This window comes from Carcharhinus amblyrhynchos, chromosome 5 (assembly GCF_965287045.1).
Source record: "Carcharhinus amblyrhynchos chromosome 5, sCarAmb.v2.hapA, whole genome shotgun sequence".
NCBI lineage: Eukaryota > Metazoa > Chordata > Chondrichthyes > Carcharhiniformes > Carcharhinidae > Carcharhinus > Carcharhinus amblyrhynchos.
The window spans coordinates 59,957,871-59,981,799 of record NC_137328.1 but is presented as its reverse complement, the minus strand read 5'-3'; the positions used below and the strand labels follow the sequence as shown (position 1 = coordinate 59,981,799).

General features: G+C 41.6%; 1 protein-coding gene across 2 annotated transcripts; it reads left to right on the top strand.

Annotated features, from left to right (window-relative positions):
- The first annotated feature begins 520 nt into the window (after window positions 1-520).
- Window positions 521-23,661, top strand: LOC145343061 (phosphoserine aminotransferase-like). 2 transcript variants are annotated; one of them, XM_080188870.1, is made up of 9 exons: window positions 521-649; window positions 7,539-7,599; window positions 7,690-7,759; window positions 14,335-14,540; window positions 14,629-14,801; window positions 18,820-18,989; window positions 21,108-21,236; window positions 22,340-22,477; window positions 22,681-23,661. In XM_080188870.1, exons 1-9 carry the CDS (start codon window positions 587-589, stop codon window positions 22,784-22,786), a joined length of 1,116 nt encoding a protein of 371 aa, XP_080044996.1. In that variant the 5' UTR covers window positions 521-586; the 3' UTR covers window positions 22,787-23,661. The 2 variants fall into 2 exon arrangements, with proteins under 2 accessions (XP_080044996.1, XP_080044997.1); XM_080188871.1 differs by lacking the exons at window positions 22,340-22,477; window positions 22,681-23,661 and adding an exon at window positions 21,670-21,931.
- Window positions 23,662-23,929: the final 268 nt, after the last annotated feature.

Genomic DNA, 23,929 nt, shown 5'->3' with positions numbered 1-23,929 from the left:
AATTGCTTTATTACAAAGCTACTGTTTGGTTAATAGAGAAACATAGAGTGAAATAATCCATTTCTCTACATAAACATTTGAATTATATTTTCATATTTGCAACGAAAGTACAAGATATACGGATACATTCTATTATCAAAATGAGCTTTTTTTCTGAAGACGTCAGGTTTCCCATAAGGAATTTCTTTGTAAATGTAATTAAAACAAGTTTATGACTAATCTCTACTAAAGTGTAATGTAAATGGGTTTGTGAAACACTTGATGTATTCAGTGGGGATTAAGCGGAGTGAGAGTCTTGGTGTTGCACCTTCACGCACTGAACGTCTGCTGCAATCGGTGCTATTCTTGCACAAAGCTGCTGCAGTCACGCAAACATCTCGTGTAGGAGCTACCAGCCAATTGGATGGAACACGAGCCCGAGAGTGACTAATCAGAAGGCGCTAAATACAATTGCCATGTGAAAAGAGCCAATAAGAAGCGTTAGCAATGGGTGGGCACAGCCTGGGGGGAGGATCCTGCCTCAAGTGAAGTGAAGTGAAGGGAGGACAAGAGTCAAGAGTTTGTGCAGAAACACACATAATCCGAGATGGAAAATGGGAGAAAGCAAGTTATCAACTTCGGGGCTGGTCCTTCCAAGCTGCCGCTACCGGTAAGTTACTCTGCGTCCCTTCTTCGTTCACCAGTCGTGTTGAGAATGCAACTCTGTTGCTAGGTTGGCGGAGCATTGCACTGAAGACCGTCTGAACTTGATGTGACTGTGAATGCATCATAGCGAATGAACAGAATGGAGGTCTTTATTAGAAGGCACAATACTGCTTCGAATCGTGCCAACTATAACGGCACATATCTTTTTACTCAGTAGCTTATCACGGATAAGGGAGAAAGACTTTTTTAAAAAATCGTACACTTGCTATCATGTCTATTATTTGCTTTTTTTTAGGAGATCCAGTTTCATTTACAATGGATATTATCTCCGTCTTCTGTATCCTTATGAAATGCCTCCCTTCTGGCGATTTCACCCAGTGGTGAAGGGGAGGTCGAGACTTGTAGTTGGTGTGATCTTCGAAAATACGTGATTATTATTTTGTATTCTTCTAGGAAATGCTAGGGTTCTTATGGTTGCTCAAAGGGCATATCTGATGCACATCCCTGCTGTTTCAATGTATTGGAAATAAACACCAATAGGAATTTTTGTATTTTCCCTGTGCCTAGCTCATGGCTAATAGTAGCCAGCGAATCATATCAGGTGGTGTCTCTTCCCAAATCCAAAGTTATCGCTGGTGGTCTCATCTGATTTCTCATTTCATTTTGATTTTTGATTTGATTTATCATTGTCGCATGTTTTAACATACAGTGAAAAGTATTGTTTCCTGCATGCCATATAGACAAAGCATACCATTCATAGAGAAGGAAAGGAGAGAGTACAGAATGTAGTGTTACAGTCATAGCTAGGGTGTACAGAAAGACCAGAATGCAAAATAAGTCCATTCAAAAGTCTGACGGCAGCAGGGAAGAAGCTGTTAGTATGTGACCGCAGACTTTTGTATCTTTTTCCCGATGGAAGAAGAATGTCCAGGGTGTGTGGAGTCCTTAATTATGCTGGCTGTTTTTCTGAGGCATTGGGAAGTGTAAACAGAATCAATGGATGGGAGGCTGGTTTGGGTGATGTATTGGGCTATATACACAACCTTTTGTCTTGCAGAGTTGGGCAGAGCAGGAGCCATACCAAGCTGTGATACAACCAGAAAGAATGCTTTCTATGGTGAATCTGTAAAAGTTGGTGCAAGTCACAGCAGACATGTGAAATTTGCTTAGTCTTCTGAGAAAGTAGAAATTTACATGTTGTCCCTTAGCCACATCATCCAAAAACACATCTGTTTCCATATCAACATGTACCATGATGTAGCTGTACCTCAAGACCACCTATCTCTATTCTTACACTGCCTTTAAATTGTCTACTTAAACAAAGAACAACCCAACACGGGAAACAGGCCCTTCGGCCCAACGAGCCCGCACCGCCGCGTCCTCCTACACCTACCCTGCCCTGCGTGTATGCGAGTGGAACCCCGAACTTAGCCAGATTCGGGGGAGAATAGTGTCAATTTGGTATACCAATCAGCCTAAGAGCACATCTTTGGGGTGTGGGAGGAAACTGGAGCGCCGGAGGAAACCCATGCAACCACAGGGAGAATGCGCAAACTCCCACAGACACAGGCCCAAATCCATGTATCTGCACAGCTAGTAGTGCTAGTCACTGAGCTGTTGTGGTGCCCGTCTACCGGTGCAGGATCAAGCACACACACCGGCACGAAGTACTAGGCCACTCCCGGAACCTCCAAGAGCAGCCCACGCACGACCCACCGTGTGCATGCCCCTTGTTTGACAACAAGGTGGACCACCACCTGCGGAATAAAAAGACAAAAACGTTAACGTATAAGTCTGCATTTCTGGTGTCTCCTGAGGCTCTGACCCTATTTAATACCCCCTACTATGACCCTCCATCCTTGTTTCGCTCATGTGTCTATCTAAGTAAACCTTAAACAAGTCCAACGTGCCTGCCTCCACCACCCTACTCGGTAGCGCGTTCCATACCCCCATGACCCTCTGCGTGAAGAACCTTCCTCCCACATCCAAATTATACTTCTCCCCCCTCACCCTTAGATCATGACCTCTCGTAATTGTACCCAGTCTAGGGAGCAGCCTCTCACTATTGACTCTATCTATTCCGTTCAGTATCTTATATACCTCTATCATGTCTCCCCTTAATCTCCGTCTTTCCAAGGAGAAAAGTCCCAGTTTCTCCAATCTTTCCTCATAACTCAGGCCTTCCATGCCAGGCAACTTCCTGGTAAACCTCCTCTGCACCCTCTCCAGAATCTCCACGTCCTTCCGGTAGTAAGGTGACCAGAACTGGACGCAGTACTCCAAATGCGGTCTAACCAACGTTCTGTACAACTGAAGCATTAGATGGCAGCTCCTATACTCTATACCCCTTCCTATAAAGGCTAGCATTCCATAAGCTTTCCTCACAACCTTCTCCACTTGTGCCGCAACCTTCATAGACTTGTGAACCTGCACTCCCAGGTCCCTCTGTATTTCTATACTCCTAATCAGTCTACCTTTTATCACGTAGCTCCTCTCTGCATTATTCCTTCCAAAATGCATCACCTCGCATTTGTCAGGATTAAATTCCATCTGCCATCTATCTGCCCAATGTACCAACCTATCTATATCTTGCTGTATCACCTGACATTCCACCTCAGTATCCGCCAATCCTGCCATCTTGGTGTCATCCGCAAACTTGCTGATCATACCACGTACGCTCTCTTCCAAGTCGTTTATGTATACTACAAAGAGGAGAGATCCCAGTACTGAGCCCTGCGGCACACCACTGGTCACTGGCCTCCAGCCCGAAAAGGTCCCCTCAACAACTACCCTCTGTCTCCTATTGCCCAGCCAGTTCTCAATCCACCTAGCTACCTGTCCTTGTATCCCATGCGCCTTAACCTTTTCTACCAGCCTACCATAAGGGACTTTGTCAAACACCTTACTGAAATCCATATAGATGACATCAACGGCTCTCCCATCATCAACCGTTTTTGTCACCTCAAAGAATTCTACCAGATTCGTAAGGCAAGACCTCCCCCTAACAAAGCCATGGTGCGTATCCCTAATCAGATCGCAACGCTCCAAATGCTCATACGTCCTACCCTTAAGTATTTTTTCCATTAATTTCCTTACCACCGATGTCAAACTCACCGGTCTATAATTTCCAGGGTTATCCCTACTACCTTTTTGAAACAGCGGTACCACATTTGCTACCCTCCAGTCTTCTGGGACCTCACCTGTGTCCAAAGAAGAGACAAAGATTTGCGCCAGAGGCCAAGCAATTTCATCTTTCACCTCCCTAAGCAGCCTGGGATAAATACCATCAGGCCCTGGAGCTTTATCCGTCCTTACGCTACCTAAAAGCCTTAGCACTTCCTCCCTCGTAATAGATATTTCCTGCCACTGATCTTCAGCTCCCTCCAAGACACTGCACGACACAGAACCCCTCTCCTTCGTGAATACCGACGCAAAGTATTCATTCAGGATCTCCCCCATTCCCTCCGACTCAATACATAACTCCCCACCTTTGTCCCTAAGAGGACCAATTTTCCCTCTAACTACTCTCTTGCTCCTAATATAGGAATAAAATGCCTTCGGATTCTCCTTAATCCTATCAGCCAAAGCCATTTCATGCCCTCTCTTCGCCCTTCTAACTCCCCTTTTTAGCTCCCTTCTCCTGTCTCTATATTCCTCCAGCGCACTCTCCGTACCCAGTTGTTTCGACCTAACATACGCCTCCCTCTTCTTCCTAACCAAGTCTTCGATACTCCCTGTAATCCACGGCTCTCTAATCCTACCTTTCCCATCCTTCCGCTTAACTGGAACATGCCTTTCCTGCAACATTTTCAGTTTGCCCTTAAAAGCCTCCCACTTGCCAGCTCACAGTCCCTCCCAATCAGTGTCCTTCAGCTCCTTCCTAATCTGGCTATAGCGTGCCTTCCCCCAGTTCAGCACCCTCCCATTTGGCCGGCACTCATCCCTTTCCATTTTTATCCTAAAGTAGATGGACTTGTGGTCACTGTTAGCTTGTCTGACACCCAATATTAGATGAGCAGAATTTTTCTTCAATTCATCTTTAGGAAGACCAAACTCAATAGGGGTAATTTTACTGGCTCATCACACTGGTCATTAGGCATGGCAAGATGGTAAGATCGTAAGAGAGGCAAAAAAACTGGGCTCGTGTCTGTTTTCTGGCCCCTCTCTCGATTTTAGCAGCCCCAGTCTGCTGGCATAATCAGCTGGTGGCATGAGGCTGATTTTAATATTTAAGTCTTCATTTAAATATTATTAGTGAGCCTGGGACATAATCGTCCGGGTTCACTTGCCTTAATGGCCTTGCCAGTGGAGGCCCTCACTACCCACCAGGCAGCACCAAGGTGGGGCCTAAATGAAGGGGTGGGGCCTGAAGTGGAGGCAACTCATGGGGGGGCTGTGCACTCTGCATTGGGGTTTGCCGGGGCAGCAGTCGAGGGAGAGGGGGGTTGAATTGGGGATGGCAATCGGCCAGAAGGGTAAATTGGAGGAGCTGCAATTGGGGATGGACAATTGGGGGATGGAGGGATGAGGGTGTGATGCCCGATGTCGGGGGGAGGTGGCAATCTCTCAGTGCACCAAGTCCTCTTGTGCATAGTGCAATGGGAGATCATGGTGCATGTGCAATAGTGCCCTCTAGCAATCAGCATCCAGCCTTCTGGCATAAATAGACTCTGTCCACTCCCCCTACTGGCAAGAATCACACTCTGCCAAATTTCTTTTCTGAATGTCATAAGATAGATTTTTTTTCTCTTGCTGAAAAAACGGGTCTGAAACTCCCATATTCATGCTCATTCGGCACTTAAAATTTTTTTGACAAGATCGCCCCCATTGTGTTTGGTCTCTGCTATGAAGTCTGCTTTCTAACCACTGACTTGATTCTTTTATTGCAATTGTTTGAGACTGACGTAGACTGTTCATAATGTGTCGTATTTGACTCCAAGATGTGTTTCTGAGCATTATCACTAAGACTGCTGTAATATTGCCTGACTGCATCCTTGCCTCAGCTCATCAGGTGCTGAAGCCCTTCATACTGTTGTTTCTTTTGGATTGACTATTCCAATAGATTTCTCCCCTTCATGTACTTGAACTCATTCAAAACCTTGCTGCTTTTTATTTATTTATTTATTAGTGTCACAAGTAGGCTTACATAACACCACAATGAAGTTATTGTGAAAATCCCCTCGTCGCCACACTCCGGCACCTGTTTGTAGAATTTAGCGTGGCCAATGCACCTAACCAGCACGTCTTTCAGATGTGGGAGGAAATTGGAGACCCAGTGGAAACCCACACAGTCACAGGGAAAATATGCAGACTCCTCACAGACAGTGACCCAAGCCGGGAATCGAACCCAGGTTCCTGGCGCTGGGAGGCAGCAGTGCTAACCACTGTGCCACATGGTCACCCTAGATCCTAACTTCTGTCAGATCCTATTTACCATCACCCTATATTCATAGACTTGCATTGGCTCCTAGTTGACTAGCCTCTGGGTTTTTTTAAAATTCACATCCTTTTCAAATTTTCTTGGCCTCAACCCATGTCTATCCCTGTAACCTCTAGCCCCACAACCCTCTAATATCTGTGCTCTTCTAATTCTAGCCTTTTGAGTGCCTATGATTTTAAATACTCCACACAGTGTTTAACATTGCTGCATTCTTGGTCTTGGGAGTTTTCATTCATTCATGAGATGTGAATGTTGTGCAAAAACTGAGCATTTATTGGCCATCCCCAATTGTTTTGAGAACGTGATGGTCAGCGCCTGCTTTGACTGTTGCAGTCCATGTGGTAAAGATATACCCACTGTGCTTTGGGCAAGGAGTTCCTAAAATTTGACATGGCAACAAAGAAGCAATTAGTTCCAAGTCCTTGTAACGTTAGTCTGTGATTTGGAGAGGAACTTGCAGGCGCTGTGTTTCCCAAGCCTCTATCGCCCTTGTCCTAGATGTTGTGAAAGTAGTCTTGAGTTGCTACAGTGCATCTTGTAAATGGTACCTTGCAACCACAATTGCCAGTGGAGAAGGTGAATTTTTCAGAGGTTGGATGGGATGCCCATCAGGTGAGCTTTTGACTGTCGCTGGAGCTGCACTCATCCAGTCAAGTGGGGGGAGTGTTTCATCACTTTCTCCACTGCCTTGTGGATGGTGGAGAAGCTCTGAGGAGTCAGAAGATGAGCTGTTTGCCAAAATACCCAGCTTCTGACCTGCTTTGTAGCCACAGTATTTCAACTGCTTGATCCAAATAATGATGCTCAAAAGGTTGATTGTGGGGGATTTAGTGAAGGCAGTCGTATTGAATGTCATGGAGAGGTGATAAGATTCTGTTATTTGAGACGCTCATTAGCCCGTGATTACATGGGGTGGATGCTGTCCAGATCTGAATGCCTGGAAAGCTTCATTATTTAAGGAGTTATAAATGCAATCATCAATAAATATCCCTGCTCCCATGATGGAGGGAAGGCCATTGAAGCAGTTGAATGTGGTTGAGGCACTGACTTGAAGAACTCTCTAGCAAATTGTCAGATTTCACTAGAATTCTGCTCTTTTGCCCATATTTGGATCAAGGCTGTAATGTGGTCCTACAGAACCAAAGCAAGACTTGGATGAGTAATTGCTGCTTAATAGCACTGTTGACAGCACCCTTTTTGTCATTTGCTATTTGAGAATGGACTGATAGGGTGATAATGGATCAGAGATTGGCCCTGTATTTTTTTTGGCAGATTATACATACTTGGACAATTTCCCTGAGAAAATTAATGGAAATTGAAACAACAAAATTTTAGAAATAGTTGTGGATCGGTCAGCATTTGAGAAGTCCCTACTTTCAGGATTCGCTGTGTATGTTATGATTTGATCTACTCATTTCCCCTTGGTTTAATGGATGATATTTCATATCTCCAGGTCTTGCTACAAGCACAGAAAGAGCTGTTGGATTACAAGGGGCTTGGAATTAGTGTTCTAGGTGAGTTCACAAATGGGTAGCTTAACTTTTTATGTTAAATGGCCATTGTGTTTTCGTGCTGTAACTCTGCCTTTCTTTTCCTTCCAACAGAAATGAGCCACAGATCCTCAGACTTTGTCAAAATTGTCAATGCAGCAGAAAATGATTTACGAGAGTTGCTGTAAGGAGCAAGTGTGCTTAAATTTATTTGTTACAGTCTCAAAATGACAAACAATGAAATACTCTTTGAAGTGTGGCCACTGTTGTAGTGCAGAAAGCAGCTAATATGTACTCAGAAAACTCCCACAAACAACAACAATGATCAGATAATCACTTTTTTGTGATGTTGTTTGAAGGATAAATGTTGGCCAAGACATTGATAACACTGATAACTCCTTCCTTTCTCCTCCAAAATAGTGCAAAAGGGATCTTTGTTTTTAAAACGCATGCAGGCATATAAGGTCTTGGTTTAATATCTGGTCTAAATGACCAGTACAGCACAAAATGTTAGCTTTGATTTCTTGTGCGCATCGAGTGAGACTTGAACCAGGAACCTTGATTCAGAGGCAGGTGTACTAACAACTGCATCATTGTAAGCACAAATCAATGATGTCAATAATTTAAGTATTATTAAACACCAGTGGATGAGATCAGCCTGAAATTAACTAACGGCAAACTTGCAAGTGCAGAAAATATTTGTTTGAATATTGTATGTACATACATGTAATAGCCAGTTTGATGTTAAACTACCTTTATTTAGTTGGTGGCATTATAACACAGCATGTACCCAGCAGAAGCAAGTCTAACTAGTTTGTTGACTCTGTTCAAATATTTCACATTCCACTAATGTAGTCAAGTGGTTAGTTAGAGAATATATAAAAATACAAATTCGGAGCAGGAGAAAGCCACTGGTATCTGGAATTAAGAATCTACTAATGACGATGAAACCATTGTCAGAAAAGCCCATCTGGTTCACTGATGTATTTTAGGGAAGGAAATCTGCCGTCCTTATCTGGTCTGGCTTACAGAGACCCACAGCAATGTAGTTGACTCTCAACTGCCCTCAGGCAATTAAGGCAGGCAATAAATGCTGGCAACCAGCAATGTCCATGTTCCATGAATGAATAAAAAAATGCCCTTCAAACTTGCAGTCCATTCAATAAGGTCACAGCTGATCTGATTTTCATCTCACCTGCACATTCCTGCCAATCCCTGATGACCTTTCACCCTCTTACTTAACAAGACTCTGAGCATCTCTGCCTCCACCACCTTTTGAGGAAAAGAATTCCATAAACTCAATCCTCCAAGAAAAATAACAATTTCTCATCTTTGTCTTAAAAATAAGGGGTCACCCATTTAAGAGTGACTCCTGGTTCTAGAGTCTCCTACAAAAGGAAACATCCTTTCTACATCCACCCTGTCAAGTCCCCTCAGGAATCAGCTCACCTATTCCTTTTCTAAACTCCAGTGGATACAAGCCTATCCAGTCCAGATTTTCCTCAAGATAACCAGCCTTTTCCAGGTATTCCCTGAACTCCTCCCAACGCATTACATCCTTGAATAAGGATATGCTCAAGGCTGAGATGGTTAGATTTTTTTTTAACCAGTAAGGGAATCAAAGGTTATGGGGATAAGTACAAAAGTGCAGTTGAGCCACACATCCACGTCCTTCCTAAATATCACCTAGTAATATCACCTGAGTCGATGGTTAAAAAGAAAAAGGAGGCTTATGTTCGGATGAGATTGGAGGGCTCAGATAGTGCACTAGAAAGCTTTAGATTGGCTAGGAGGGAGTTGAAGAGTGAGTTGAGAAGGGCTAAAAGAGGACATGAGAAGACTTTGGCTGATAGGATTAAGGAGAATCCTAAGGCGTTCTATAGGTATGTCAAGAACAGAAGGTTGGTCAGGGCAAGATTAGGGCCAGTTACAGACAGCAGGGGGAAGTTGTGTGTGGAACCGGAGGAGATTGGAGAAGTATTGAACCAATATTTCTCTTCGGTGTTCACGCAGGGGGACATGAATATAGCTGAGGAGGACATTGGGTTGCAGGGGTGTAAAATAGACAGTATTACGGTTGATAAAGGGGATGTGCTGGAAATTCTTGAGGGGCTGAAAATAGATAAGTCCCCTGGTCCGGATGGGATCTACCCTAGGATTCTCTGGGAGGCTAGAGAGGTGATTGCAGAGCCTCTGGCTCAGATCTTCAGGTCGTCATTGGTCTCTGGTGTAGTCCCGGAGGATTGGAGGATAGCGAATGTTGTCCCATTGTTTAAGAAGGGGAACAGAGACTTTGCCGGGAATTATAGACCGGTGAGTCTTACTTCTGTTGTGGGCAAGGTTTTAGAAAAAATTATTAGGGATAGGATTTATAGTTATTTGGAGTGTAATGAATTGATTAGAAATAGTCAGCATGGTTTTGTAGCGGGTAGGTCGTGCCTTACTAACCTTATTGAGTTTTTTGAGAAGGTGACCAAAGAGGTGGATGGGGGCAAGGCAGTTGACGTGGTATACATGGATTTTAGTAAGGCGTTCGATAAGGTTCACCATGGTAGGCTTCTGCAGAAAATGCAGATGTATGGGATTGTGGGTAATCTAGGAAGTTGGATCAGGAATTGGCTATCAGATAGGAGACAGAGGGTGGTGGTGGATGGTAAATATTCATCATGGAGTACAGTTACGAGTGGTGTGCCTCAGGGATCTGTTTTGGGGCCACTGTTGTTTGTAATTTTTATTAATGATCTGGATGAGGGTATAGTTGGGTGGATTAGTAAATTTGCTGATGACACCAAAGTTGGAGGTGTGGTAGATTGTGAGGAAGGGTGTCATAGTCTGCAGGGAGACTTAGATAGGTTGCAGAGCTGGGCCGAGAGGTGGCGGATGGAATTTAATGCGGAGAAGTGTGAGGTAATTCACTTTGGTAGGAGCAACAGATGTGTCGAGTATAGGGCTAACGGGAGGACTTTGAATAGTGTGGATGAACAGAGGGATCTAGGTGTGTGTGTACATAGATCCCTGAAAGTTGGGAATCAAGTAGATAAGGTTGTTAAGAAGGCGTACGGTGTCTTGGCGTTTATTGGTAGGGGGATTGAATTTAGGAGTCGCAGTGTAATGTTGCAACTGTACACTACTCTAGTGCGGCCGCACTTGGAGTACTGTGTGCAGTTCTGGTCCCCGCATTACAAGAAGGATGTGGAGGCGTTGGAGAGGGTGCAGAGGAGGTTTACTAGGATGTTGCCTGGTATGGTGGGGAGGTCCTATGAGGAGAGACTGAGGGATTTAGGGTTGTTTTCGTTGGAAAGAAGGCGGCTAAGAGGGGATCTTATTGAAACATATAAGATGATTAGAGGTTTAGATAGGGTGGATAGTGATAGCCTTTTTCCTCGGATGGAGAAAGCTAGCACGAGGGGGCATGGCTTTAAATTAAGGGGGGGTAGCTACAGGACGGATGTCAGGGGTAGGTTCTTTACCCAGCGGGTGGTGAGGGATTGGAATGCCCTGCCTGCTGCAGTTGTAAATGCGTCTAGTTTGGGGGCGTTTAAGAGATCTCTGGATAGGTTTATGGACGAAAAGGGATTGGTATAGGCTAGTGGGTCATTGTTTTTGTAACTGGTCGGCGCAACATCGTGGGCCGAAGGGCCTGTTCTGCGCTGTAATGTTCTATGTTCTATGTTCTATGTTCTACCTATAAATATTCAGGTCACAATCTGTGAAATTCTGCAGCCATGTCTGTCTAATGGCTATTCATGCAGACAGTGATAAATAGGTACGATCTATCAGTTCACCTATTTCATTTTGAAGTACATTCAAATATAGAGCCTTTAGTTTTGTCCTTTTTTAAAATTATTTTTGTAACTTCTAGCCTTGTCTGAAGTTTTACTTTTTTCAATTTATACTCAGACCAGTCATGATATCATTGAATGGAGGAGCAGCAGACTCGATGGCCTACTTCTGCTCCTTGGTCTTCAGGACAAATGCTGTACACAGTACTTCAGATGTGGTCTCACCAATGCCTTGTGTAACTGAAGCATAACCTCCTTTTGTGGGCACCAAGATCATCCTGCATCTCAGAGTTCTGCTGTTTCTCGCCTTTTAGATTATTTATTCTTCCTGCCAAAATAGACAAGTTCACGTTTTGTTACATTTATACTCCATTTGCCAGATCTTTGTCTTCTCACCTAACCTATCTATATCCTTCTGTAACCTCTTTGTGTTCTCTTTCCTACCTATCTTTTCATCAGCAAATTTAGCATGCAAATTATTTGCATAAATTGAAAGTTGAGACTCCACTGTTGATGCCTGTGGTACAACACTTGTTATTTCTTGCCAACCAGAAATTGACCCATTTATGCCTACTGTTTGCTGTTAGCTAGCTAATCTTTAATCCATGCAATATGTTACCACCTGTAATATAACGTTTTGAAGTAGCACCTTATCAAATGCCTTCTGAAACTATAAATACAGTAGTTTTTCTGTATTCACAGCACTTATTACTTATTCAAAGAACTCTAATAAATTGATTATACCTGATTTCCCTGTATCCTGAAATATCCCTTTAAATATCTGTCACTGCATCTCTATTAACCTATGCCTTTACAAAATCTGCCCAATCACTTTCACCAGCTCTTTTTTTTCAAAGCATTTAATTAAATTGCATTTAATTAAATTTAAAAGTAATAGCCTTAAAGACTCACTTATCTGTGTCATATTATGATTACTCCTACCTCAGGGCACCCTCACTGAGGTTACTAATTGATCCTATCTTGTTGCTCAATACCTGGTTTAGTATAGAATTAAGGATTATAGTGAGCGGTTGGGTAAGTAGAGCTGAACCTACAAAAAATCAGCCTTCATCTTATTGAATGGCAGATCAGGCTTGAGGAGCCAAATGGCGTACTCCTACTCTTAGTTCTTATGTTCATATTGGTTCCTGATTGGCTCCAGAATGTGCTGTTCTAAGAAAATATCACAAATAAACAGAGTTCCTTAGTTGGGCTACCTTTGCCAGTCTATAATGTAGATTAAAATCGTCCGTGATAATTCCTGTACCTTTCTGACAAACTCCTGTTATTTATTACTCCCACGATCTGTTTATCAGATTAATACCTTCCTTCCTGCCTTGTTTCTAATCTGATATATCACGTCTTCTCAATTTTGATGCCTTGCCTCCTTTGCTAATTGTACAGTTAAATGGACAAAATGTCCTTGCAAACGAAATTTCACTTGCATTAGTTAAAATTGTCTATGTATTGCAGTGTAGTAATGATCAGAACAAAGATCAAACTCCTTCAGGCAGTGTTTCTTGCGTCACTTCTTTATGGGTATGAAACTTGGACAACCCACCAGTAGCACATAAAACAACTAGAAGCATTCTATTTTTGCAGTCTGAGATTTTTTTGCAGCAACAGTTGGTAAGAACCAGCCCCTAAAACAAGTTCTTGCAAAGTGCCACATACCTGACATTAAAAGGATACTCATCGCTTAGCTTCATTGGGCTGATCATCTGGTTTGCATGGAAGATTCCTGCATAACAAAAACAGTAAGCATGGGAACACACAGTACAGAACATCCCGTACTTAAATATAATCTGAAAGCCACCCTCAATGCTTGCAAACTGTATTTTCCCCATGTATTAGGATCCAATCTTGGACAGATCCAAATTGGAGAAGTCAGTCATTAGTGATTTCAGCGTTTGAGGAGAACAAGCATTGAGTACCTTCAGGATAAGCAATTGTGGAGCAAAGCCAACACCTTCATCCATCCCACCAGCACTAACTTCACGTGTAGTGTTTGCAATCTGTTACGCAGATTGAGACTTGGCCTAATGTCACTTGCAGCATCACTAACCTAGACTGTAAACTGGCCTTTTTGTCCTGAGCACCCATCTGACAAAGCGATGGGAGGAGATTCCATCAGTAATGGAGGTTAAGGGGCTGGTGATTATATTTTTAATGTTCAGAGACCCTAGGAATTGATGATTTTATTGTGAGCGTTGACTGGACGAATGCTGCACAATCTTTTCGATCAGTCTTTAAATTGAGGCTTTGCCTGCCTCCTTGGGTTGGCTTGAAAGATCCCAAGGCACTTTTTCAAAGATTAATAAGTTCTGGTCGTTACCATTCCCGACATGTTGAAATTGTGGTTACACTACAAAAGCACTTTGTAGTTATATTTTCTGACGCCGTAACTGCAGGGGGTGTACTGTCCCCACACGCGCACACTAGACTGCTGCTTGAATCAAAAATGCACAGCTATGTTAAAAGATGGAAAAGATCACAACACTGCTTTCCATTCTTCCTTCTGCCTCTGTTTGCTATTCCCTCCCACTGGAGCAGGAAGCTGAGCAAGCAGCATAGCAGATGACAGAGAATGTAAAACCTCCTGCAGTCTGCACTGCTTTTGGGAAGTAGATGGCAGACACACAATAGTGACAGCAGGACCTGCACTGGAGGATGGAGTGAGAACCAAATTTCTGGTGGCAAGAATTAGTGTATTTTTTTAAATATTGAGTACGAAGTGCTTTTGGATCCTGAGATCATGCAAATGCTGCACGAGTACTTTAATGTGTAATGTCCCAGTTGGAAGACCGTCTGTTTAACATTTAAATGTTATGCAAGTTTACCAAAAAATTACAACCCATTTATTTCAAAAGTAATCTTTGCAAAAATTTAAAATCACGTTTGACATTCTTCCTTTGAAGTAGGGGAAAATTCAGAACCTTCACTTGCAACATTAATTCCTGTGTGTATCTTATTACAGAAATATACCAGAAAACTACAAGGTGATTTTTCTCCAGGGAGGCGGAACTGGTCAGTTCAGTGCTGTCCCTTTAAATCTTATTGGATTAAAAGAAGAAAGATGTGCTGATTATGTAGTTACTGGATCCTGGTCTGCCAATGCTGCCAAAGAGGCGGCAAAATATGGAAAAGTGAACGTTGTCCACCCCAAGCTTGATGCATACATAAGTAAGAACTTGTTTGTTTGTATTTGATTGAAGGATCCATTACTGCTGACTGAATATATAAGACGATAAAGTTTTCTCTTGTTTTCCAGAAATCCCAGATTCAAGTAGCTGGAATTTGAACCCAAGTGCCTCCTATGTTTATTATTGCGCCAATGAGACTGTACATGGTGTGGAGTTTTCCTTTGTCCCGGACACAAAAGGAACTGTGTTGGTCTGTGACATGTCATCATGCTTTCTTTCAAAGCCAGTGGATGTCTCTAAGGTATGTCCAAAATTTCAACTTTTAGGATTGCCTTTGCCCCTACATTTGTAGCAGGTAACTAGTTAACAAGAAAAGTTATTCTATGCAAATGAAATACCCTTTTCTCTGAGATCAGAAAAACTGGGATTGTGGATCTCGGAATCTGAAACCGAAACGAAAACACTGGAAAATCTCAGCAGGTCTGACAGCTTCTGTGGAGAGAGAATAGAGCCAATGTTTTGAGCCTGGATGACCTTTTGTCAGAGTTCTGGATGACAAAGTGTCATCCAGAATTTGGCTCTATTCTCTCTCCACAGAAGCTGTCAGAACTACTGAGATTTTCCAGCATTCCCAGTTTTTGAAACTGGGATTGATTTTGCTCATAGAAACATCTAACATCATCAATGCCTTTGAAAATAAGACAAAACTGCTTCCAGTGGCAGAGAGGGGGAAAGTGTTATTTTATGCCGCAAGTTGTTGTGACCTGAAAAGGTGGTGGAAGCAGATTTGATCAAACATTTATCCAGCTTCCTTTTTGGAACTTTTTAAGTGGAAATCTGCATGGACTATAAGGAAAGAATAGGGAATGGGATTTAAAAAAAAACACATGCAGGCATGATGGACTGAATGGTTCTACTGTGCTGTATCATTTCATTTTAGGAAACGTTTGAGAATCTCATTCTAGGATTCAGGTGAACCAAACCATGCCAAAAAAACAAGGTAGCTTATTTTGAAAGCAGTTTGGTTCTTCATGGCACGTGCCTGTAAAAAAAAAAGGAGATGCCGGCGTTGGACTGGGGTAAACACAGTAAGAAGTCTGACAACACCAGGTTTAAGTCCAACCGATTTATTTGATAGTAAACTCACAAGCTTTCGAGGTACGTTGTCTACCTAATACGTTGCAAGAAAGGATGTCCCGAAGCATTGTACGTTGGGGAGACCATTCAGACGCTACGACAACGGATGAATGAACATCGCTTGACAATCACCAGGCAAGACTGTTCCCTTCCTGTTGGCGAACACTTCAGTGGTCACGGGCATTTGGCCTCTGACCTTTGGGTAAGCATTCTCCGAGGTGGTCTTCACGACACACGACAGCGTGGAGTCGCTGAGCAGAGACTGATAGCCGAGTTCTGCGCACATGAGGACGGTCTGAACAGGGATCTTGGGTTCATGTCACACTATCTGTAACCCCCGTGACTTGCCTGGGTTTGCAAAACCTCACTTACTGTACTGTCTGGAGACAATACACATCTCTTTAACCTGTGCTCAGTGCTCCTTCCACTCACATTGTTAGCCACTTTAAGACTTCAATAGCAGGTTAGGTGTAAAGATTCGCATTTTAATCAGTAATCTGTAAACTGTCTGTGCTGTTGTATGCACTGACTGAGGCCAGAGCTCTCCATTCACCTGACGAAGAGGGAAACCTTAAAAGCTAGTGAGTTTACTATCAAATAAATCGGTTGGACTTAAACCTGGTGTTGTCAGACTTCTTACCAAAAGAAAAATAGGCAGCTGTATATAATAGCAAGCTGTGCACTAAGCAAAGTGAAAGTTGCCATAGCCTGAGGACTACAGGCTGCTTTCCCCTTTTGAGAGAGAGAGCTGACTCATGATGATTTAACTTGAGGGTTGCCACACCTCAAGTGAATAATAAGGTTGAGAAGGTGAGGCCCTCACGGATAACATCAGCTGATATGGGAATTGAACCCATTCTGTTGGCATTGCTTCGCATTGCAAACCTGCCAACTGAGCTAACCGAATCAGGGTTCGTGCACAACTGATGGCTTGAAATGCATTTGGGTGACAGTCTTTTATTTTTTTGCTAGAAAATGATACAATGGGAATTAAGTTAAATGGGTAGCAGGAGAGTTCAGAAATATTCATAGTTATAGATGTTTACAGCATGGAAACAGGTCTTTTAGCCCAACTTGTCCATGCTGCCCCTTTTTTTATTTTTAAACCACTAAACTAGTCCCAATTGCCTGTGTTTGGCCCATATCCCTCTATAACCATCTTGCCCATGTAACTGTCTACATGCTTTTTAAAAGACAAAATTGTACCCACCTCTATTACTAGCTGTGGCAGCTTGTTCGAGACACTCACCACCCTCTGTGAAAAAATTGCTGTCTGGATCCTTTTATATCTTTCTCCTCTCTTACTTTAAACTTATGCCCTCTAGTTTTAGACTCCCCTACTTTTGGGAAAAGATATTGACTACCTAGTTGATCTATGTCCCTCATTATTTTATAGATATCTATAAGATCACCCCTCAACCTCCTATGCTCCAAGGAAAAAAGTCCCAGTCTATCCAGCCTCTCCTTTATAACTTAAACCATCAAGTCGCAGTAGCATCTTAGTAAATCTTTGCTGAATTCTTTCTAGTTTTTAATATCCTTTCTATAATAGGGTGACCAGAATTGTAAACAGTATTCCAAGCTTGGCCTTACCAATGTCTTGTACAACTTCAACAATACATCCCAGCTCCTGTAATTAATGTTCTGACCAATGAAACCAAGCATGCCGAATGCCGCATTCATCACTCAGTGACTCCACTTTCAAGGTGCTATGAACATATGAGCATACTGATGGATAGTTTGCTGAAACTGAGCAGGTGCAATAACCAGTAGAAAAGCTAACTTAGAGTGCACGTGTTAGCTGCAAAAATCTCTACCAGGCACTTTAAACATGTCAATAAAATGGCCCAGAAAGGCTGTGAGGTGTGTGTTGGAAACCTTTTGAGGGAGAATCTGGTAATATGAGCTCTGGACTCTCTTATGAATTGCCAAATGGCCTTTTCATTGTGTGACCTTTTTAAAATTATTTTCTTAACTGATAATTTATCTTTTTGCTCTCTTCGCAATAACCTCCAGTCCCCCAATGATTGATCTTTGTAGCATATTTTCTCCAGGCTCTGTTTTCCCACCACAAATGTGCCTGTTGTCAAACAGATTTTTAGCCCTAAATGTATCATAGCTTTCTACAATGAAGCACTGGGAGAAGTCAGATCCCATGCCACTGTTAGTGCCAACATTTTCCTCCTTATTCTTTCCCCTTAGCACTATCTGAGCTAAACCAAGCTGTTCTCAAGTTATTTTTTTAGATGTCAGATTTTCTCCACAAAGGCTACCGGCCAAACTCTCCTGTTCTTAGGCTCAGTGCCCATGCCAATGGAAAAATGTGAGTATTTCCCACTGGCACTTGCAGTGCCTGTCAGATGGGATGTACCCACCTGAAAGATGCTAATAACCCTCTGTTCAGAGACTGAGACTCAATTTTTAAAGAGTGGTCCAACTTCCATGTCCAGCCCTCCACAAAATGAAATAGTGCCCCCTTCCAACTGACCAGCAGTGCACAACCAACTCACTGCCAAAGAGGGACATGTACTCCTTGGAGCTCAAATCTATGACTGAGCTTTTAGTCACTCTTCCCAATGTTTCAAATTAACTCAGGTTGACACTTCAATGCAGGACTGAAGGATTGCTGTGATGTTAAGCATCATCTTTTGGGTGAGGCTCGGGTGGAGTTAAGTGATCCCAGTGTAATAATTAAAAGAAGCAGATTGATTTCATGATGTACGAGCCAGCATTCCTTCATTTTGCTTGGTTACTGCCACATCAATGTGTGGGGTGTTATGCATTTAAATTGGCTGCCATATATTCTATCCTACACTACATTGGTGCACTTAAAAATACATTTAGTTTTGAAGTGTGCATTGGGATATACTGATGGCGTGCAAGATGCTGTATAAATGACTTTTTTTCACCTTTTTGGCTTGAAGTATTTTCACTTGCTTCAATGAAGTAGTTGATGGGTTTTCTAGATACCCTAGACCTCCAACATAATAGCAAACCCAAATTACCTGGCAGCTGAATCCCATTTACTATTTTTTTTTAATATAAAAGCTGCCGGGAGTACTTTAGGAGATAATGATAACTAGAATTTGTGTTATTCAACTCAGTAGTTTGCTTGTTACTTCAAAATTAGATGAGAGCTTGCACAGCAATGAAATTGATTAGAATTTTACTCCTTTCTGCAGTTTGGTTTGATTTTTGCTGGTGCTCAGAAGAATGTTGGTTGTGCTGGAGTGACTGTGATAATAATCAGAGAGGATCTTTTGGGGTTTGCACTGAAGGAATGTCCTGTAATTTTTGACTATAAAGTACAAGGGAATAGCAATTCCCTCTACAATACTCCTCCAACCTACAGGTAAATGGATTCTGTTTTTTACTGCCTGAATAAATGTTGGTGCAATTATTGGCTGTGCCTTTTATTCTGTTCCATGTGGCAACTTGAGAGAGTCACAGTTTTGTAAGAATAGAATCAAACTAAATGGTACAAGTTAAGGCAAGTAGCAAATGCTTGGCTAAATGTCATCCCTCAAATTGTAAGCTAGAGTTGTGCAGCTCCGGTGTCTACCTCGCTACTTGAAATTGGTAGCTGCAAAGTCAATGCAAGCTAATCTTAACTAATCATGTCTGTGTTTTTTTTAATGATGTAAATTTTGATTATTACCAATAAATTACGGGAACTGACTCTAGACTTGGTCAAATTCCTTCATAGATTGAGCTTCTAACCTTTTTTTAAAAAAAATCACTGTCTCAATACTTTTTTTCTGTATAAAATTCAACATTGCATTCACCTACTCTCATCTACACTTTCTACTCAGTTGTTAAATTTCTCAGTCGTCCAATCTGACTGAGATGCACAGCACCTTGCCCTGTTTCCCTCCACTCCCACTTTCAGCAAATTCTTGTACAAAAGAATCCCTGACTTGTCCTTGCACCTCTAACAATGTGCATGTTGGATGCTTTTACACTAAAATCTGGGTCCTTGGTTGGATTTGATAGGCTGAATGGCCTAATTCTGCTCCTAATATCTTCTGATCTTATGTTCTTTAACTTTATTCTGTTCAGTAAGTAAAGCTTATTTATTAGACACAAATAAGCCTTACATTAACACTGCGGTGAAGTTACTTTGAAATTCCCCTAGTCACCACACTCTGGCACCTGTTTGGGTCAGTGCACCTAACCAAATCTTTCAGAATAAAATACCCATCACCATGGTGGGAGTAAGTGAGCTTGAGTATTTTCCTCTAGTGTAAAATAGAATTGACATGAAGCCCTTGAGCATTAAATGTTGTTAACATGGAGTCATTAGAGGTTTACAGCATGGAAACAGGCACTTCGACCCAACTTGTCCATGCCATCCTTTTTTTTTAAAACCCCTAAGCTAGTCCCAGTTGCCTGCATTTGGCCCATATCCCTCTATACCCATCTTACCCATGTAACACTTTTTAAAAGACAAAATTCTGTCTGCCTCTACTACCACCTCTGGCAGTTTGTTCCAGACACTCACCACCCTCTGTGTGAAACAATTACTCCTCTGACCCTGTTGTATTTTTCCTCTCTCATCTTAAACCTATCCAGTCTAGTTTTAGACTCCTACCTTTGGGAAAATATATTGACTATCTACCTGATCTATGCCCTTCATTATTTTATAGACCTCTATAAGATAACCCCTCAGCCTCCTATGCTCCAAGGGAAAAAGTCCCAGTCTATCTAGCCTCTCTTTATAACTCAAAAACACCAAGTCCCAGTAGCATTCTAGTAAATCTCTTTTGCACTCATTCTAGTTTAATAATATCCTCTCGACAATAGTGACAAGTTCTGCACACAGTATTCCAGTGTGGCCTTACCAATTTATTGTAAAACTTCAACAAGACATCCTTACTCTTGTATTCAATGATTCACTACTCTATCTACCTGTGACTCCATTTTCAAGGAACTATGAACTCATACTCCTAGATCTTTGTTCTGTAATTCTCCCCAACGCCCTACCATTAACTGAGCAAGTCCTGCCCTGGTTCAGTCTACCAAAATGCATCACCTTGCATTTATCTAAATTAAACTCCATCTGCCATTCATCAGTCCACTGACCCAATTGATCAAGATCCCTTTGCAATCCGAGATAACCTTTTTCATTGTCCACTATGCCACCAATCTTGGTGTCATCTGCATGACATTCCTGTTAAAGTTCCAACATGGTTTGGCACACAGTTGTTGGGGCTTGTAATTCTGAGCAATCTTAACTTTCCATAATTTCTGCATCATTATTATTATTGATGAATAATTTCATTGGGTTGGAGCTCAGTGTGCCAAGTGAGTGCTAATGCCTATTCATTTCAAGAGATTGGTGCCTAAACGTGACCATCCACCAAAATGAATGGTGTTTCAATGTAAATTAATCTGCTACTATAGATCTACAAACTTGATCTTTTTTCTGTGAGATGTGTATGGGATAATAACTAGGTAATCTTCTTTTCAGCATTTATATCATGGGTTTGGTCTTGCAGTGGATTAAGAAGTGTGGGGGTGCTCAAGTGATGGAACAAAAGAGTATTGCTAAATCCAAGCTGATTTATGATGTAATTGATGGATCCAATGGATTCTATGTGTAAGTTATTTTTTTCAAACACGTAACATTTACTTAAATTTGTATCTGGCAATTAAACAGCCATTGCTTTGTCTAGAAAGTAGGTTTAACTGTTTTTGAAAATTCTGCAACCTCTACTTGTGATAGCCAACATGCTAATTCCAAGCAAATACTGATTGGAGTAATTGTAACATTTTGTGATGGTGTAATAAGGGTGATATCACCTTGCCTGTTATACATCTGAATTGTAGTTGATGGAAAAATAAAATGATGGCTGATCCAATATCGCCCATATAACAAAATCTCAAGTTAAAATTTAGCTGAGTTACTTCAAATTCCTTCAGTAGATGAGAATTGGTGATGGTGAGGACTTTTTTTTTGAAGCACTGCAGTCTTTGTGATGTAGGTACACAAACTATATTGGTGAAAGAGATTTCAAAATTTTGATTTCCAGTGACAGTGAAGGAACAGCGATTATAGTTCCAAGATGCGGGAAGGAATTTCAGGGGAGGTGCTCTGGGCTTTGGAAGGAACTGTCTAAGGAGCCTTACTGAGTGTAGATGATGTACAATGCTGCCATTGTGCATCAGCGATGGAGGGAGTGAATGTTTGTGGAAGGGAAGCCATCAAGAAGGCTGTTTTGTCCTGGGTGGTGTCAAACTTGTGTGGTTGGAGCTGCACTCATTCAGGCAAGTGGAGAAAATTCCATCAACTTCTGGCTTGTGTAATGTACATAGCTTTGGGAAATCGGGAAGTGAGTTTCTCACTACAGAATTTCCAGCCTCTGACCTGCTCTATAGCCACTACAAGGCTAGTCTAGTTCAGTTTCTGGCCAATGCTAACTCCCAGGATGTTGATAGTGGGAGATTAGGTGACAATAATGCCATTGAATAATGAGGTGAAATAGTTAATTCTCTTTTTAGAGACAGTTATTATCATATGGTATGACTCCAATCAATGGAGTATTTTCCCTGATTAATTTATCCTCATGTCGAGACCATTTTTTTAAGGGCTCCTTGATCCATACCTGGTCAAATACTGCCTTGATAATGAGGGCTGCCATTCTCTGTCTCTCTCTCTCTCCCCTCCTCAAGACAATAAAAACATTTTGTTCTTAATTTTAGGTGTCCACTTGCTTCAATCTGTAGAAGCAGAATGAATATTCCATTCCGTATTGGAAATGCTAATGGGGACAGTGCTCTTGAAACTGAGTTTCTCGACAAAGCTGCTAAACATAACATGATATCCTTAAAAGGCCACAGGTAAATCTGTCAATAAGCTATGTGATTTGTACAGTGGAAGCTGTGACTTTAATTAAGTAAACCTTTGGGAATGCTATTTAATCACTTTTCTAAATGTGCAGTTACATATATCCTGTCAAAGGGTTAGAGAGGTGTGGCTTTTTTTTATAAATTTGCCTTTATCCAATAGTGCTAATTCTATTGCCATCTGCTGTTTGTGCTAGATCTGTTGGTGGAATTCGTGTTTCCCTCTATAATGCTGTGACAGTGGAAGAAGCTCAAAAACTGGCAGAGTTTATGATCAACTTTATGAAAGAACATCTTGTGTAAACATTTCAGTTTTGCTTTTAACACTGCATCTTATTTCTACAACATGGACCTGTAGGTTTTCAGGAAACGCTCAGCAGGTCTGGCAACATCTGTGGAGGGAGAAACCAAGTCAACATTTCAAGTCAAGCACATTTTGGATGGCAATCATTGACCATAAACAATCTCGGATTTGCCAGACCTGCTGAACATTTCCAGCATCTGCAGCACTTACTTCTGCTCCAATTATTTTGTGTCCTGTTGGTGGTTAGTGTAGTGTAAGGACGATCAGAAATTTTACAAATGTAAATCTTTGTTCACCAGCTATAAGCTGTAGGTTAGTGGAGGAACCACCAATGTATTGTCTAAGAATCTGAATTGTAATCTAGTGCTTTTATTTTGTGTCTCCCTTTAATTCAATCTTTCTTTAAAGCTAGCCTACTAACTAATTGAATTGCGACTATGGAACACTTACAAGGAAAAATGCAATTTAATGTTATGAGTAGTAGTTCCACAATTTGTGAATAAATAAAACCTGAACAAAGACCAGAATGTTACTTAGTTTTCTCAGTAGAACTGATCAGATATCCTGGCACTTTATGTGGACCATATTCAATACTTATTGAAATAAAAATAACCATGAACTATGTGGCTTTTTTGCATTGAAGTTTTATTGATTTATGCTTCCTTTATAATCTGGGAACCGTTGGTTTGAATCTCTGCGAAAACATTTTCTACAAACGACTGGGCTGTTTGATTTTGGCATGACGTTGAACTTGTTTTATGGAAATATATTTCCTTACCTGAATAATTGTGCTTTAAGAAAAGCTTAACATCTTCTGTTTGGACCTCCCTCCAATACATGTGCAAATAGATAAATATTGGTATACTGAATATTAATAAACTTCATATTTCTCGATATTAGTTAGATCGTTCTTTCTTTCTTTTTCCCCCAACGGTGGTGGAAATGAAGATGATCAATGATTTCGAAAGGAATTTGGATGGGCATTTGAAGAAAATTGAACTAGCAGGGCTATGGGGAAAGGGTATGCAATGGGATTGATTGAATTGCTGTATAGAGATCTGGCACGGACCAAATAATCCCCTGTGCTGTTATGATTCCAGCAAGGCTGTAGAATTACTGTAACTGTGCATAACACTAAACCT

Excerpts from the sequence above, each read along its gene's own strand:
- LOC145343061 (XM_080188870.1), top strand. The coding sequence starts at position 587 with ATGGAAAATGGGAGAAAGCAAGTTATCAACTTCGGGGCTGGTCCTTCC. Across the intron at positions 650-7,538 it reads CTTCCAAGCTGCCGCTACCG|GTCTTGCTACAAGCACAGAA; the intron begins GTAAGTTACTCT and ends TCATATCTCCAG. Across the intron at positions 7,760-14,334 it reads AATGATTTACGAGAGTTGCT|AAATATACCAGAAAACTACA; the intron begins GTAAGGAGCAAG and ends ATCTTATTACAG.